This window comes from Ictidomys tridecemlineatus, chromosome 6, assembly GCF_052094955.1.
Source record: "Ictidomys tridecemlineatus isolate mIctTri1 chromosome 6, mIctTri1.hap1, whole genome shotgun sequence".
Lineage (NCBI taxonomy): Eukaryota > Metazoa > Chordata > Mammalia > Rodentia > Sciuridae > Ictidomys > Ictidomys tridecemlineatus.
In genome coordinates this window covers 3,532,007-3,548,471 of record NC_135482.1, presented here as the reverse complement: position 1 = coordinate 3,548,471, position 16,465 = coordinate 3,532,007, and the positions used below count along the sequence as shown (strand labels likewise).

The 16,465-nt window shown below is 38.6% G+C and overlaps 1 protein-coding gene across 1 annotated transcript in view; it reads right to left on the bottom strand.

Annotated features, from left to right (window-relative positions):
- Window positions 1-16,383, bottom strand: part of Smc1b (structural maintenance of chromosomes 1B) — a 74,309-nt gene extending 57,926 nt beyond the window's left edge. The window contains exons 1-4 of the mRNA XM_021733006.3: window positions 16,244-16,383; window positions 2,080-2,268; window positions 728-840; window positions 438-641 (exon numbers count right to left, since the gene is read on the bottom strand). Coding sequence (XP_021588681.1) covers window positions 438-641; window positions 728-840; window positions 2,080-2,268; window positions 16,244-16,352 — 615 coding nt within the window. The 5' untranslated portion in view covers window positions 16,353-16,383. The remainder of the gene's footprint in view (window positions 1-437; window positions 642-727; window positions 841-2,079; window positions 2,269-16,243) is intronic.
- Window positions 16,384-16,465: the final 82 nt, after the last annotated feature.

Below are 16,465 nucleotides of genomic sequence, written 5' to 3'. Positions count from 1 at the left end.
AAGTAATTTTTCTACTGATAAAAACTAATGGGGCTACTACAGGTTTAGTTTTGTTTTGTAGTACTGGGGACTGAACCCAGGGACACTCTACCACTGAACTACATTCCAAGCCAGCCCCTTTTATTTTTTATTTTGAGACAGGGTCTAGCTAAGTTGCTCAGGCTGGTTTTAAACTTGTGATTCTTAAGGCAGGAGGATTCCAAGTCTGAGACCAGCCTGGACATCCCCTGGGTTGGGGATACAGCTCAGTGAAAGTTTAGCATGTGTGAGGCCCCGAGTTCAACTCCTAGTACTGCTACACCCATAAAAAAAATTTGTTTTCAATCACAAAAGGAATATTCTTGGTACCCCAGACAACTTCTTGGTACCCAACAACTTCTACAGAAAGCTTTCATATCTAACACTTACTTAACTGGTTACATTTCAGGACACCTTACCTCTTCTTTCTCTAATTTTGCATGCTTGCGCTCTGCAGCTACATTTTTTTTCTTATTAAAATTAAATTGTGCATCTTCTTCAGCTTTTTGTAACCTTCTTTTCTTTTCCTCATATTCTCCTATAAGCTCTCCTGAAGTGCTGATTTCTTCAAAAAATTGGGTTCTTTCTTTGGGTTTTTTCATGGAAATAGACTCTACAGTTCCCTGTTAAAAATAGTAGAGCATAACATGTAAAATACAGTGATGTCTTTTTGAAACAATGAACCACACAAAGCACGGCAGCTACTTACCTGGAAAACCAGACAGTTCCGTGCTTTGACTATTATGCCTATCTTTTCCAACTCTGCTATGTAAGCAGAACGACTCACAGGGTTATCATCAAAATGAAATTCAGAACATCCCCCTGAAATAGAAGAATAAAGGCTGCTACAAACTATTTTTCTTACTGAAATGGCCAGTCATGCAATAACATACCTGTTAATGAATGCAAAGGCCAAGTGTCTATTACATGCCAAGGAATATTTTATAATGGCAAACAAAACAGACCAAAGTCTAATTTCAAGAAGTTTATATCCTAGTTAGGGAGACAAACAAATATGAGATATGCAAGTAAAATAAAAATAAATATATGTGACACAGTGGCTAACTATGAAGGAGTACAAGAGCTGCAAAGCAAGATGGAAACTTCTGTATGGGGGAGGCACTTCAATGTTAAACAGGGTAGGCAACAGAATCTTTAATGAGACAAAGGCTTTTGAAGTTAAAATATCCAAAGAAAGCCAGGTGCTGTGGCATGGACCAGAGCCCTAGCTCCTTAGGAGGCTAAAGCAGGAGGATCATTTGAGCCCAGGAGCTTGAGGCCAGTCTGGACAACAACCCAGGCTATTTGTTTTGAAACACCATCTCAAAAAATTAAATAAATAAATGATTAAAAATCCAAAGGAAAGTAATAAAACTAGCCAATGAATATGTCTGGGTGATAAGTGGTAAAATATTTAAATTACACATTAAGGAACAAGTATATAACAGGAATCTCTAAAACCAGCTGTGATTGAATTTGGGGGAAGACAATAAGACAGTACTTATACATTAAAACTGTTGTTGTGGACCAGAATAAAAACTGAAACAATTGAAAAAATAAAATACACACCTATTTACAGAGTAAATAAAATCCTAGCATACAATAAAAAATGTATATAAATGACTCTAAATTTTGCTTATTCAGAGAACACAGAGGATTCATAAACAAATCACAAAATACAAATGAAAACATTTCACTCTAGTTGCTTTTTCATGTTAGGAAAAAAACTATCTATACAAGCCCCAAATATGCAAACAATTAATTCATCACCAAAAGAGATAAATAACCTGAGAAAGAACTTACATGACTTCTTACAGGTGGGCTCTCTCCTTCATCTTATTCAAATATTCAGGTATAAAAATGCTATTTGTCAGGAGAGACCTAAATAAGTAAGCCTATCTGCTTAAGGAAAAGTCTAAGTAGAGAATAAAATAGGTTGTCATGTGCATGCTTCTGAGGAAAAAGAGCCTCTAGCTCATGCTGCCAGTGGAAGAGTCACAGCCTGCATACAGGAAAGCAGGCCTTATAACTTGCTCCTGAAAAACCAAATGTCAAAGGTACCTCGAATGATTCTTGCAAATGTCTTCTCTTCTCCACTTTCTTCCACATATACAATCTTTACACTTGCAGAAGAAGAAACTGGTTTTCCAATATGTGCTCCATGAATAAGTTCTTGAATATTTTTCACTCTTAAATTAGCCGTTTTCTCTCCCATTACAAAACTAAGTGCATCCATTACATTAGATTTTCCTGGAAAAGAAAAGAGAGAAAGGTATTCAGTCTTTGGATAAGAATCCCTGCCTATGCCAAAGAAATCAGACCTCCCAATGGAAGTGAAATACAGCCAAAACATGTCTGAGTAGTTCTGTCTCCTTGAGATGAAAAATGCATGGGACTAAGAAGTTCTAGGAAGATCACTTGTTTCTTCTAAGCAGCTACTGCAGAGCATTAAAAGGTCTAAGTTTAAAAAAATAAACAAATGGATCTAAATTCCAGATTTCTGGAGCTGGGGTTGTGGCTCAGTGGTAGAGCGCTTGCCTAGCATGGATGAGGCACTGGATTCGATCCTGAGCACCAAATAAAAATAAAAACAAATAAAATAAAGGTATTGGGTCCATCTATAACTAAAAAATATATATGTATACATACATATATATATATGAAAACATAAATTCTAGATTTCTCTGATTATTAGGTACTACACCAGGGCAAATCATTTAACATCCCTGAATTTTAGTGATCCCTGTTTTATACATATGGAAATGATCACCCAAAGCATTTATGTAGCACCAAACCCTCACATTAAAAAAAAAAAAAAAAGATAAGCTAACTAAATTCAGTATCTTTCCAAAGGAAGGTCGTGTTCTTGTATCTTCATAGGTGGGGTGATAGGGGGCTACAACAGCTAAACGGCAGGCCTGAGAGTACTACTTTTGAAAGGCCTGCTTGCAAGATGGCTGGCATCTGAGGACTTAGATTTGGACCTGTGGAGAGTTTCTACAATTCCCTGGTAAAAATGGCTTACCATGCCTAAACCGTGCAAACAATATGACTTATACTGAATATGTTCTTTCTTTTTAGGGGTCTGGAATTTTGGGTATGCTCTAGGTAGAGGATGTGATCATCTCTCAATTAAAAACCCTGGGCACTGAGTTTCTAGCAAGGTTCCTTGGTAGGCATCATTTCTACTTGTGAACTTGTTGCTAGAGAATTAAGCACTGTGACTTCAATAGGTGAGGACTCTAAGAATATTGTACCTAGTTTTGTCAGGTTTTCCCTATATACCTGTTCCCTTTGCTGAATGTGCTTTGTACCTTTTTGCTGAATAAAAATGTTCCTGAGTATAACTATATGTTGAGTCCTATGAGTCTTCCCAGCAAATCACCAAACCTGGGAGTAGTCTCGGGGATTCCCAACCCCAAAGGTAAACTTATTATCCAATTATGAGGCTGCAATTTGCTTCATGAATTTTTCCAAGGTGCAATATCAATGCAGCTATTACCTGTTCTATTATTTGTTTCTTTTTCACATTAGGGATCTATAAATCATATCACAAGCAATCTGAATTTTCAGTGCCAAAAGAATAAAGAAAAAGAAATGCTGTCGGCTACTAGAAATAAGATTTAGCTTTAGACTTTAGGATCTTTCTAAAAAGACTAGAAGTGTTTTAAATGCTAAAAATTTATTTAGCTGAGTATCAGTTAATAGGTATTAAACATATTTTGGGGGGGGCATTAACTGATAAGAAATACATAGAGGGGCTGAGGCTATAGTTCATTTGTAGAGTGCCTGCCTCATATGTGTGAGGCACTGGGTTCGATCCTCAGCACCACATAAAAATAAATAAAGATATTGTGTCCAACTACAGCTAAAAAAAATTTTTAAAAAAGAAATACATAGAAGACAAAATAATATTCATTGAATGATTAACTCTGACAATAACATAGCTAAGCAAATTTTGTCAACCCTTATTCAAAATCTTCCTAAAATAAATATTTCCCCATGTAAATCCAATCATTCAATGTTGTCTCTAATAGAGGGTTATATATTTTGTCCAGACAATAAAAATTGCAAATATATTTTAATAAGCATCATGGAGAAATACACTGACTGATGAAATAAGAGGGTAACTTCAGATAAGATGCTCAGGAAACATTCAGTGCAGGCCTACGAGTTAGTGTTAGGTTAACAATTACGACCAACCTCTGCTGAAAAGAATGAAAGAACAAATGAATGAATCATGCCAAGTTCTGTAGTAGTCAGACTGGGGACCTCTGCTATGAATAATTTAAAAGCAACATCAGGAAAATAGTGATTTTAGAGGAGTTCTGTTTTAGGCTACCACCACTTCATAAAGACGAACCAAATATTATAAAACATAAAAATTACGACATGATTTTCCAAGTGCCTTTTGATTCCAACTCCACACTTCTCCTTATTCCTCTCTTTACCAACCCTCTACTAGTGCAAGCCTCTTTTGCTGGACTCCTTAACCTTTGATCTCTTGTATCCTCAAATTAATTCATTCATCCTACAAACATTTTCTGAACACTTATTTATCAGTCCTTACTTTGCTGTAAGGACTGGGGCTAAAAAACAAAATACAGATTTTACTCTGTTGAACTTTATGGGAAATAATACTTTTGAACTAGCCTCCTATACTAGGCATCAGAACATAAGATCAAACCAAAATGGAGTCATTCATGCTAAGTGCCACATAATCAAACTGAAACTTTGAGGAAGCAGGTAAACCTCCACATGGAATAGTTTATCCTGAAAACAAGAGATTCACAGCAATCAATCAGAAAGAGTACTGTCCATCTGAGTTAGACATAGTAAGTTCCCTCTGCTATAACCCTTACAAGAAAAGTATCCTGTCATAATATGATGTTAGCCAATCCACTGTGTTCCTATCCTACAAAAACCCTCATTTTGACATGTTCAGTGAATAGATAATGGAGAAAATTATAATGTAAAAAATTTTAATAAAATAGTGAACATAAAGTACGATTGAAGCACTTAGAAGAACTAAAGGTTGGAGGCTTTTCAAAGAGAGAATTCTGGGATGTTTTAAAGGGTAATGAGAAGTTTGGAGAGTCAGGTGCTGAAGGTAAATATTCCATCCCAGGAAAAGAGAATAATAGTCTAACATGCACAAAGGAGTGAGAGAGCATGGCACCACTCTAGTAAGAAAGCAAATAATTCAGTGTGGGTAGAACAGAGCTTACTTGTTTTTTAGAATGGTAAGAGAAAACTGAGAAAATTATTTTTGTATAAATTATAATGTTATATTAAAGGAACTGAACTTTATGCTGAAGATTATGAAAGATCTTTAGAAATAACTTTTTCAAATGTTTTGTAAAGATTTTTCAGACAATAACCCAACAAAAGTGAGCAAATGACACAAATTGCAATTCAGTAAAAAAAAAAGAAGTCCCTTAAACACATGAAAAGATGCTCAAAATTACTCATAAAAAATGTAAATTAAAACAGTACGAACTTCCAATTCTTATCTACCAGACTGGCAAAAATCTAGCTTTCAAAACCTATTCTTTTGGTAAGGCAGAAGGAAACAGTTCTGCCTATAGATTACACTTTAAAAGAATGCATTTTTATAATATGTAAACTCTATCTCAATGAGGTAGTTATTAAAAAATATAATCAACCACAGGGCTGGAGTTGTGGTTCAGTGGTAGAGCACTTGCCTAGCATGTGTGAGGCACTGGGTTCAATTCTCAGCACCACATATAAATAAATGAGTAAAATAAAGGTTAATCAATATCTTAAAAAAAATGTTAAAATATTTTTAAAAATATATAACCAACCTGAAAGAGTGCTTCATTTATTCTCTAGCCCTGAAACTAAAATGGTCCAGGATCCATGGTATCCGAACTCACCCAATACCTCTAAGCACTCAAATGTTGTCTCTAATACCTTTCCAACTAAAAGGAACCTGACGTCATCAGAGATCTAGCCAATTCCAGTTCTGAGGCCAGGAATAACAAAGCTGAGCTTGGGAACAAGAACATCATGTCAGAAAGCAAGGAAGTTTTCTAATATTAATGAAGTCATGACCTAAGGACATAGGACATAGGGGGCAGCCTGAAGAAGTGACCAGTTACTGAAGTTATAGAATCTGAGAATCAAAAAGAATTATTTTGGTGGATTAAAACATACCACATCAGGGGCTGGGGCTGTAGCTCAGCGGCAGAGTGCTCATCTAGCACATGCGAGGCCCTGGGTTTGATTCTCAGCACCACATAAAAATGAACAAATAAAGATATTGTGTCCAAATGAAAAATAAATATTTTTAAAAAATACCACATCAGTGAAAATTCATGAATTTGTATTAATATAAACCGAAAAAAAAGAGAGAAAATAATTTTCACTATGTGAAGCAGCTATTAAAACTCCTTCCTTCCCCCCTCCTTTTTTTTTTTTTTTTGTACTGCAGATTGAACCCAGGCATGCTTTACCACTGAGGGACATCCCCAGCCCTTTTATTTTTTTATTTTGAAACAGTAAATTGCATAGGGCTTACTAAGTTACTTATGTTGACTTTGAACTTGGATCCTCTGCCTTAGCCTCCTGAGTCACTGGGATTTTAGGCTATGCACCACAGTGTCTCTCCTAAAATGCCTTTCTTTGAAAATATTTATTAAAAGGAAAGAGACAAAGGTTAGAGTTGCAGCTTAGTGGCAGAGCACTTGCCTAACATGTGCCAAGCCCTGAGTTCAATCCCCAATAATACAAAAACAAAAACAAAAAAGAAAGAGGCCAGCAATTATTCTGTGTTTTTTTTTCAGTGTAAACTGTACTTTTAAGCTGTTTGATTAAAAAAATAGTTAACAAAGGAAAGCTCTTTTTACAGGGGAATACCATTGACTGAATATAGAAAGCATGACAATCAAGAAAACCTAATTTTGCAATCCTTAAAAAAATGTTGATTCAGGCCAAGATTATTGTTAGTAAAATGGTCGATAAAGAACATCTGTATAATGTCAAAATAAAACTGGACATCACAGTTGAAAAGGAAAAACATATAATGAAGAGATCAGTCAACACCCTAATCCAAGCATCAATTTTAGCCTTGCTAATATGTCAAAACTATCAAATAGACACAATGCAATATGAAGTCTATCCAAAAATATATAATGTGAATTCATAAACTCTTTAGATGTAACTTGCAGTTTACAGAAATAGAGAGGGATAGAGGAGTGAACTTAAAGACACCTTAGGGAAGCAATCAACCAAATCTAAACATTTTATAGAAAAACTTTTCCTATTTTTTTCAATAAGTCAATATTATAAATAAAAGCACCATGCTAAAAATTGAGAGAGATTTAAGGGATGTCACAATCAGATGCAATATGCAGTTCTGAGTTGGGAAAAGTTTTGGTTAAAGAATGTTTTAGAGTCGGTTGAGGCAATCTGAATCTGAGCTGTGCATCAGATGAAGTGAACTGTTGCATTCCTCATGACTAAAACACTCAGGGTCACTCCAGATGAACTGGGATGCATGAAATAATCACACAAGAGACAGAGATACCTTTTTTTGGGGGGGGGTTCCTGTGAAGGCTCCTCTGACCTTAAGGGTCCACAGAAAGAGAGAGCAAGCGAGCATGTGCTGAACCCTTTCATTGAGGATAAGCCATTCAAATGAGGAAAGGGGTCAGGTTTCAGGGAGTTGAGTCTAGCTTAGTGATGTCTACTGTCAGCAAGTTAACTGACATCTAGGAAGCCACAGTCAAAGGCAGAGCAAGAGAAGGGGATACACAAAGGGGGTTTCCATGGAACATTCTATCCCAAACAGGGCAAAGGGGTAGTATCACAAAGGAACAGGTGAGTGTAATTTGACCAAAGGGGTTATAGGGCGACACCTTTACATCTGAAGACGTGTCCTCAAACTTCTAGGACAGTGGCAATGGCCAGGTCACTATGAGATGTAATGACAGTCAAAGCCTCTTGGCTCCAGGACAGAAGACACAAATCATTTCCCACAGTAAGCATTTACTGAAAAAGCTGAAGATAATTGCCTGAAAACAATAAAATTAGAAAACAATATTTCTGTAAGATCTCATTTTCATTTTTAAAAAGTTTGCCTAAAAAAATCTACATGGATATACCCCAAGTGATCAGGTAGTAATAACTGAATTGTGGGGATTTTTCTTCTTGTTTACTTTTTAATGTTTTACAACTATATATTGCTTTTATGATAATATATTTTCATAATAATTCAACATTATTATAGTTTATCTAAAATGGACTTTTAATATTTTTTCCTAATATTGGTTTAAACCCAGGGGTACTCTATCACTGAGCTACATACAGACCTTTTTATTTTAGGATAGGGTTCATCCGCTAAGTTGCCCAAGATGGCCTTGAACTTGCAATCCTCCTGTCTCAGTCTCCCAAGTAGCCGGGATTACAGTATTCGCCACAGTGCCTAGCCTAACATGGGATTTTTAAATGACACTGTTTCCTGATTAAAAATTATTCAATGTAGGAAACTGGGAAAATATAGAGAAAAAAACTCACTTGAAATTCAAAATGTCCAGGAAAAAATATTGATGGGAATGGATACTGAATTCTGTCAAATACCCTTTTTTCATCTATTAAGAAAATCAAATGGATATTCTTTCTTGTAGGAACAAAAAAAGTATACTCTGGTAGCACAGCATATAAGTTTAAAGTTAGATAAGCTGAGAGGTAGGGAACTCAGATAAAAAGTTACTACAGGAATCCTAGGAAGAAAATTTCAGTGAAATAAAGCAGTAGCAATGGGTACAGAGTAGAGGATAGAGTTATTACGAAGGAAGAACTGGGGCTGAAGGTGTGGCTCAGTGGTAGAGCACTTGCCTAGCATATATGAAGCCTTAGGTTTGATCTCCAGCACCCCCCCCCGCTCAAAAGTAGAACTGGCATGATTGGTAATATATTGGCTGTGATAGGGAGAATATATCAAGGATGAAAGAGAATTCATCCAGATAGCAGTCATGTGAAACCCTAGGAGAAAAGCATTCTAAACCTAAGGACTAGTAAATGCCAAGACTCTGAAATGGAAATCAATCTGGTCTGTGCAAGGAAAGCAGAAGTTCTGAACCAGTAGAGTGAATGTAGATAAAGAGAAAATTAGAGCAGAGAAATACACAGTGACCATATTATAAGGGCTTTATGGTCCATGGTAAGAAATATGGATTTTATTCTAAGTACAAGGGAAAGCCACTGGAAAGATTTAAACTAAGGGTGGTGGTGCTATGATTTACAGACTTAAAAAAATGTTCATTCTAATTGCTGAGGATAGATTTTGGAGAGACAAGAATAGAAGCAGAGACCTCTTAGGTTATAGCAATAGTCAACTATTATGGCAATAATCAATGGCCAACCTAGCGGCTATGACTACCTCATAACACTGGAAAATGGCAAGAAGTAACTGGATTCTGGATGTGTTTTAGAGGTAGAGACATAGGACTTATGGATAGCTGGATGAGGGAAGTGGGGTTGAAAAGTTCAGAATTGCTCTTAGGTTAGTGGTTTAATTAATGATTAAATGTTTCCCCTTACTGAGCTGGTAAAGACCAGGAAAGAACAGGTTGGGTTTTGATGGGGATGGGGGAGAAAATCAACCACTCTTTCTGGCAGTATTGCCTGAGATGTCTAGGAGAATAGCAAATGAATTGTTGGATATTAATCTGGCACAAAAAAAGAATGTACTAAGGCTAACATAGAACTTTGAAAATCATAAGTGTAAGGATGATTCGTGAAGCTGCAAGACTAATAAAATTACCTGGGGGAAGAAGAAACAGAGTGTAGGGACAAGTGCATGGAGTGCTGCATATGTGGCATATGTTAAGGGCACCTGAGTGGCAAACCACTCCTCTCATGCTAGGCTCGGGAGCGGCAAACCACTTACCCTGTAGGCAAAGCCCTGGGAGTAGGACTATATGTTACAGTCACAGTGCTTGCTCTGCAGCCCGCTGCCTGATTGGTTGCAGCAAGGATAGTTGGCCAGAAATTAAATTGCTGGCTGACTATAATCTGCTTAGATACTGCCGGATTACATATACATGGTAACTATGCAAAAATATCAGACCTGCTTCCAGCTCGGTCTTGATTCGTGACTCCACAGCCACACTCTCTTCTACCCTGTTCCGTGGACCTCCTCCCTGGACAAGAGAGAGCCCACACAATAGAGGATATGTTCCTGGGGGCACCCCAATGCTTACATCTGAGGGAGGGGCAGCCAATAACTGAAGGGCTTGTGAAGTGTGAGATTTTTTAAAAATTAGTGTCAACAGAACATGTACGTATGCCAATGAAAATTATCCAGTGCAAAAAATAAATAATTCAAAACATAATACTTAGAAAAGTGAAGACTTTAGGAGGGGATAAGAACAGAAAACACGTTCAAAGGTAATCTTAGATTCACACACACAGGCATTTCCCTACTAAAATCCTTCAAAAGCTAACATTTATTTTTACAGAAAGTTAAATACAAACTTCACACTCTGGCAAAGACTTACCCAAAGGGACTCCAACTTTCCATCCCACTACTTCCTTAAATATGTACTACATTCTGGTTATTGAGGACCATTAACTGTCCCACAAATATACGTTTACAAATCCCTGGAAAAATACACTTTGAGCTCAGCTCAAATGCTATCATCTCTTGAAGATCTTTGGACTCCATATAAGCTCTTTCTGCTGATACTTCCTCAAATCAGATTATTTACTTTCCTTGTTTAAGGTTTCATAAATGTATTATTTGGTCTCTCCATTTCAGTTAGTGTGTTATTTTCTTACGTACCTTAGAAACAAAAGCTCCTTACTCTGTGTATCTTTCCATGTTTCTAGCACTGTACATTTGCAACTATTTGCTAAAACTAACTGAATGGGCACACACCTGTAATCCCAGGAACCCAGGAGGCTGAGGCAAGAGGATTACAAATTCAAGACCAGTCTGGTCATCTTAACAAGACTTTGTCTTAAAATAAAAAATAAAAAGATCTGGGGGTTATTTTTTATTAAAAAATAAAAATTCAATAGAAAGCATAACCAACAGCTTAATGGTAGAGTGCCCCTGAGTTCAATCTCTAGTACCATAAAAACAAACAAACCAACAAAAAACCCCACAATTTTTCCTCCACCCATAAGAAAACAAAATTAGGTTACTAAAAATAAACAAATGGGACCATCACTGTGGCATGTGGTAACAATAGGAAATTATTAAAAAGGAGTGACCAATCAAAGTATAACAAGAAGTGATGGGCTGGGGATGTGGCTCAAGTGGTAGTGCGCTCGCCTGGCATGCGTGTGGCCCGGGTTCAATCCTCAGCACCACATACCAACAAAGATGTTGTGTCCGCCGAGAACTAAAAAATAAATATTAAAAATTCTCTCTCTCTCTCTCTCCTCTCTCACTCTCAAAAAAAAAAGAAATGATTAATCAGCTTAACAAAATCTGAATATGCCAGTATTTCTGTGAGATTAAGAAGATCCACTAAGAAGTGTCCAAGTGAATGTAAATGAAATATCACCCATTAAATTAATTATGGATGAGCACTATATTGAGTTTGAACTTCATATAGCAAAAAAAATATGAACAGCGTAGACAAAAAACAATAAAATCCAAAAATAAGTAAACCAGATATTTTTCATTGTGCTTCAAGGATAATTTTTAGGTTATCAGTAATTCTCAAAAAGGGAGTTGAACTTCCATAATGTGTGGATTCAGGCAAGAGCCAATTTGTAGAGATATTTTCACAAAAATCTTAAAATAGGCTTTTAATCACAACATGTATCTGTGTGTGGTTCTGAGGATGGAAGCAAGGCCTTGCACCTGCTAGGCAAGGCTCTTCCACTGAACTACTTCCCTAGCTCCAAAATACGTAATTTTAAAAAATATTTATTTATTTTTACTTGTAGTTGGACACAGTACCTTTATTTTATTTATTTTTATATGGTGCTGAGGATCAAACCCAGGGCCTCACACGTGCTAGGCAAGTGCTCTACTGCTGAGCCACAAACCCAGCCCCACATTATGTGTTTTTAAATTAAGAAAAGAAATAAGATTACTTTTATACTTAAGTTTTAAGTGTAAAATTTAAAGTGCACTAATTTAAAAGGATTTAAAATACCACTTTAACAGGATTTGAATGATGATGGGCACACAATTTAGGATGACTGAAGTTCAAGACTTTGTGCAGATACTTGAGATTAAGAAGATGGCAAAATATGGGGCTGGGGATGTGGCTCAAGTGGTAGCGTGCTCGCCTGACATGCGTGCGGCCCGGGTTCAATCCTCAGCACCACATACAAACAAAGATGTTGTATCTGCCAAAAACTGAAAAATAAATACAAAAATTATCTTCTCTCTCTCTCTCTCTTGAAAAAAAAAGAAGAAGAAGAAAATGGCAAAATAGAGAATGTCAAGTTCCTGGCTGCTCTGTGGAGTGAAACCAAGAAAACAAGCAGCTTCTCAGCAAATAAGGTACTGGAAACCTTCAGGGACACTGTAAGTCCACAGGGTAGAATCTCTACTGCCTCAGATCCATACTGTTAGATGGGTAGATGCACAAGCAACATTAAAAAAATCAAGGGAACAAATCACCCCAAGCAAACCAAGATACTCCAATAACAGAATCCACTGACACCACAGTGGAAGAAATGCCAGAGGAGTTTAGAATGTACATAGTTAAACTCATCTGCAAAGTAAAGGATGATATAAGAAAGCAAATACAGGTAGCAAAAGATCACTTCAATAAAGAGATTCTGAAAAAAAACCCCAGGAATTCTTAAAATGAAGGAAACAATAAACCAAATTAAAAATTCAATAGAAAGCATAATCAACAGAATAGATCACTTGGAAGACAGAACCTTAGGCAATGAAGACAAAACATGTAATCCTGAAAATAAAGTGGACAATGGAGATAAGATGCTAAGAAACCATGAAAGGGACTTCCAAGAATTATGGATAACGTGAAAAGACCAAATTTGAGATTTATCAGGACAGATGAAGGCATGGAGATACAAACCAAAGGAATACACAATCTTTTCAATGAAATAATACCAGAAAATTTCCCAAATCTAAAGAATGAAATGGAAAATCAAATACAAGAGGGTTACAGGACCCCAAATGTGCAAAATTACAACAGACCCACATCAAGGTACATTATAATGAAAATGCCTAGCATACAAAATGAGGATAGAGTTTTAAAGGCTGCAAGAGAAAAACAGTATATTACATATAGAGGATCTCAGGTTACATATAGAGGATCACATTATAATAAAAATGCCTAGCATACAGAATGAGGACAGAATTTTAAAGGCTTGAAGAGAAAAATATCAGATTACATATAGAAGATCTCAGCTGATTTCTCAGCCCAGACCCTCAAAGCTAGGAGGTCCTGAAATAACATACCAAGCCAACCAAGAATCCTATATCCAGAAAAATTAAACTTCAGATTGAAGATAAAAATAAAAACCTTTCATGATAAACAAAAGTTAAAAGAATTCACAACCAGAAAGCCTACACTTCAGGTGAAATGATGGGAAAAAAAAAACATATCACTTACACGGACTGTATAAACAAGCAGGGGTTTCTATACTCATATCAGATAAAGTGGACTTCAAGCCAAAGTTAACCAGAAGGGACAAAGAAAACATTTCATACTGCTTAATAGAATTATACATCAACAAGACATAACAATCATAAATATTTATGCCCCAAACAATGGAGCATTTACGTACATCAAACAAATCCTTCTCAACTTCAAGACTCAAAAAGACCACAACACAATAATACTGGGTGACTTTAAACATACTTCTCTCACTATTGGATAGATCTTCTAAACAAAAAAACTCTAGAACTAAATAATATAAGCAATAATTTAGACTTAACAGACTTATATAGAATATTTCATCCACCAATGACTTCTCACCAACTTCTCAGCAGCACACATATCCTTCTCTAATATAGACCATGCTATGCAAGCTATCACATATGTTGGCATACAATTGTAATATTACCTTAATATATTTTTAGCATCTGTAGGGCTGATAGCTCCCTTGCCATTGATATTAATTTGTGTTCTTGATTTCTTCTTGATTAGACTTATTTGACTTTTTATCAAATTTTAGCTGTATTATTTCTTCTCTATTTCATATATTTCTGTTCCTACTCTTATTTTTTCCTTCCTACTACTTAATTTGAAAATAATTTGTTATTCCAGCTTCTTTCTGATACAAGTTATAATGTTCATCTGAGTATTGTTTCATCCCAGAGATCCTGATATTTTAAGTTTTTATTGTCACTTTTTATTTACTTTCCTTGTGCTTTCTTCCAAGACCTCAGAGACATTTATAAGTGTGCCATTTAATTTTGAAGTAGTTGATGTGGGGGTGGAGTCCTATATACCTTAAGGTAATTGATTTCTAATGTAAGAAATCATGCAGGAACCACATTTTTCATGATTTCAATTTTTTAAAAAAAGTAATGGAAATGCTTTTTTATATTGTTTTGGTTACATACATGTCAAAACTGACCAAAATTGCATACTTCAAATATGTGCATTTTATGTACTTCAATCTTACCTCAATAAAGCTATGGGGGGGGAGACTTTGTGCAGATATTTATTCCAAGCATCATATGACTGAAAGCTACACAATTAAACAACCTTCACACAATCACTGGTTGAAAGGTGAGCTGGGTGCAGTGGTACATACCCATAATCCCAGCTGCTGGGGGTAGGGCAGCCTGCCTCAGCTACTTAGCAAGACCCCATCTCAAAATAAAAAAGGGATGGGGATGGATATGGTTCACTGATTAAGCATCTCTGGGTTCAATCTCTGGTAACAAAAATAAAAGGTGAAAACTACTGGTGATGGGCCTAGTGATCTACTAAATGAGTAGAGGTTAGTTAGGGTAAGAGTACAAGTGTTTATAGTAATGTGTTTTCAATGTTTTATTTTCCCCCCTGGTACTGGGGATTGAGCCAGGGGCACTTTACCACCAAGCTACAACCTTAGTCCTTTTTATTTTTGAATACGGTCTTGCTAAGTTGCTCAGGACCTCACTATGTTGCTGAGGCTGGCCTTGAGCTTGCAATCCTGCGCAGCCTCGGGAGGGGCTGGGTTTCCAGGCAAGGGTTGTCACACCTGGCTCAATCTTTTTTTTTTTTCCTTTTCTTTTTTTGTTAACAGAGTAAAGATATTTCATAGAAGACCTAAGGAAACTTTAAATGTGTGACTATTTCTAAGCTCGGGTATTCTTTCACATGTACGTGCAAAAGAAAGCCTCCAACAGCAGCTATTTCATAGGGCGACAGGAACGCCGCGGAGTGGCACCGCCATGGCGCTCTGGGTCCTCGTGCCACAGCACCTTGGCGTGCTCCCTTCATTGGGAAAGGCTGATTTTCAAGGTCACTGTGGCTTCTGAACCCCACACTCCAAGCTGCGAGAAAAGCCTCCGGCTGGCCGCTCCCCCAGGTGTGAGGGACGTGGCCCTGTGACAGGACTGAGCCAAAGGGTGGCCAGGAGCTCAGCGAGGTCGCTGTCACTACACCCAGGTCACAGGCTCCCCGGGCAGGGGCGTGCAGGTCGCCTCCGCCTCAGCTGCACCGGGGGTCCAGGGTGGGGGCCGTGGGTCAGGGGACGAGGGGTCGCGGCTGCAGGTTGCGCCAAAGTGTGGCAGAGAGCCGGCCAGCGGGGGTCAGGGCCCCTGGAGGGGAAGGAGCAAGGGTGGCCGGGGTCCCTGGAAAGGGCGGGAAGGGGTGAAGATGGCGGAAGGGGTGGTCCCCTGGAGGGGAAGGGGCAAGTGTCGCCGTGGGGTCCCTGGAGTGGACGGGAAGGGGTGAAGGTGGCCGGGGGTCCCTGGAGTGGACGGGAAGAGTGTGGCCGGAGTCCCTGGAGGGGAAGAGCGAGGGTGGCCGGGGGCTCCCTGGAGTGGACGGAAAGGAGCGAGGGTGGCCGGGGGTCCCTGGAGGGAAGGGGCGAGGGTCGCCGGGGGTCCCTGGAGTGGACGGGAAGAGTGTGGTCGGAGTCCCTGGAGGGGAAGAGCGAGGGCCTCGGGGGCTCCCTGGAGTGGACGGAAAGGAGCGAGGGTGGCCGGGGGTCCCTGGAGGGAAGGGGCGAGGGTCGTCGGGGTCCCTGAGAGGACGGTCGCCGAGGCTGGCCGCGAGGCGCGCTCGCCCCTCAGCCCCGCGGGTTCCGGCCGCCGCGCGGTTACCCGAGCCGTTGGGGCCGATGATGCAGGTGAACCTTCTGAAGGGGCCAATGACCTGGCGGCCGCGCCACGACTTGAAGTTCTCCACGAGCAGCACATCCAGGCGGCCCATGGCTGGCTCCACGCCTCAGCCGCGTCCTCACGCGCCGGCTGGAAAAGCGCGGGAAGGACCTCGCCAAGTCTCGCGAGACGACGCGGGGCGGCGCGAGCGCCGTTCCTTGGCAA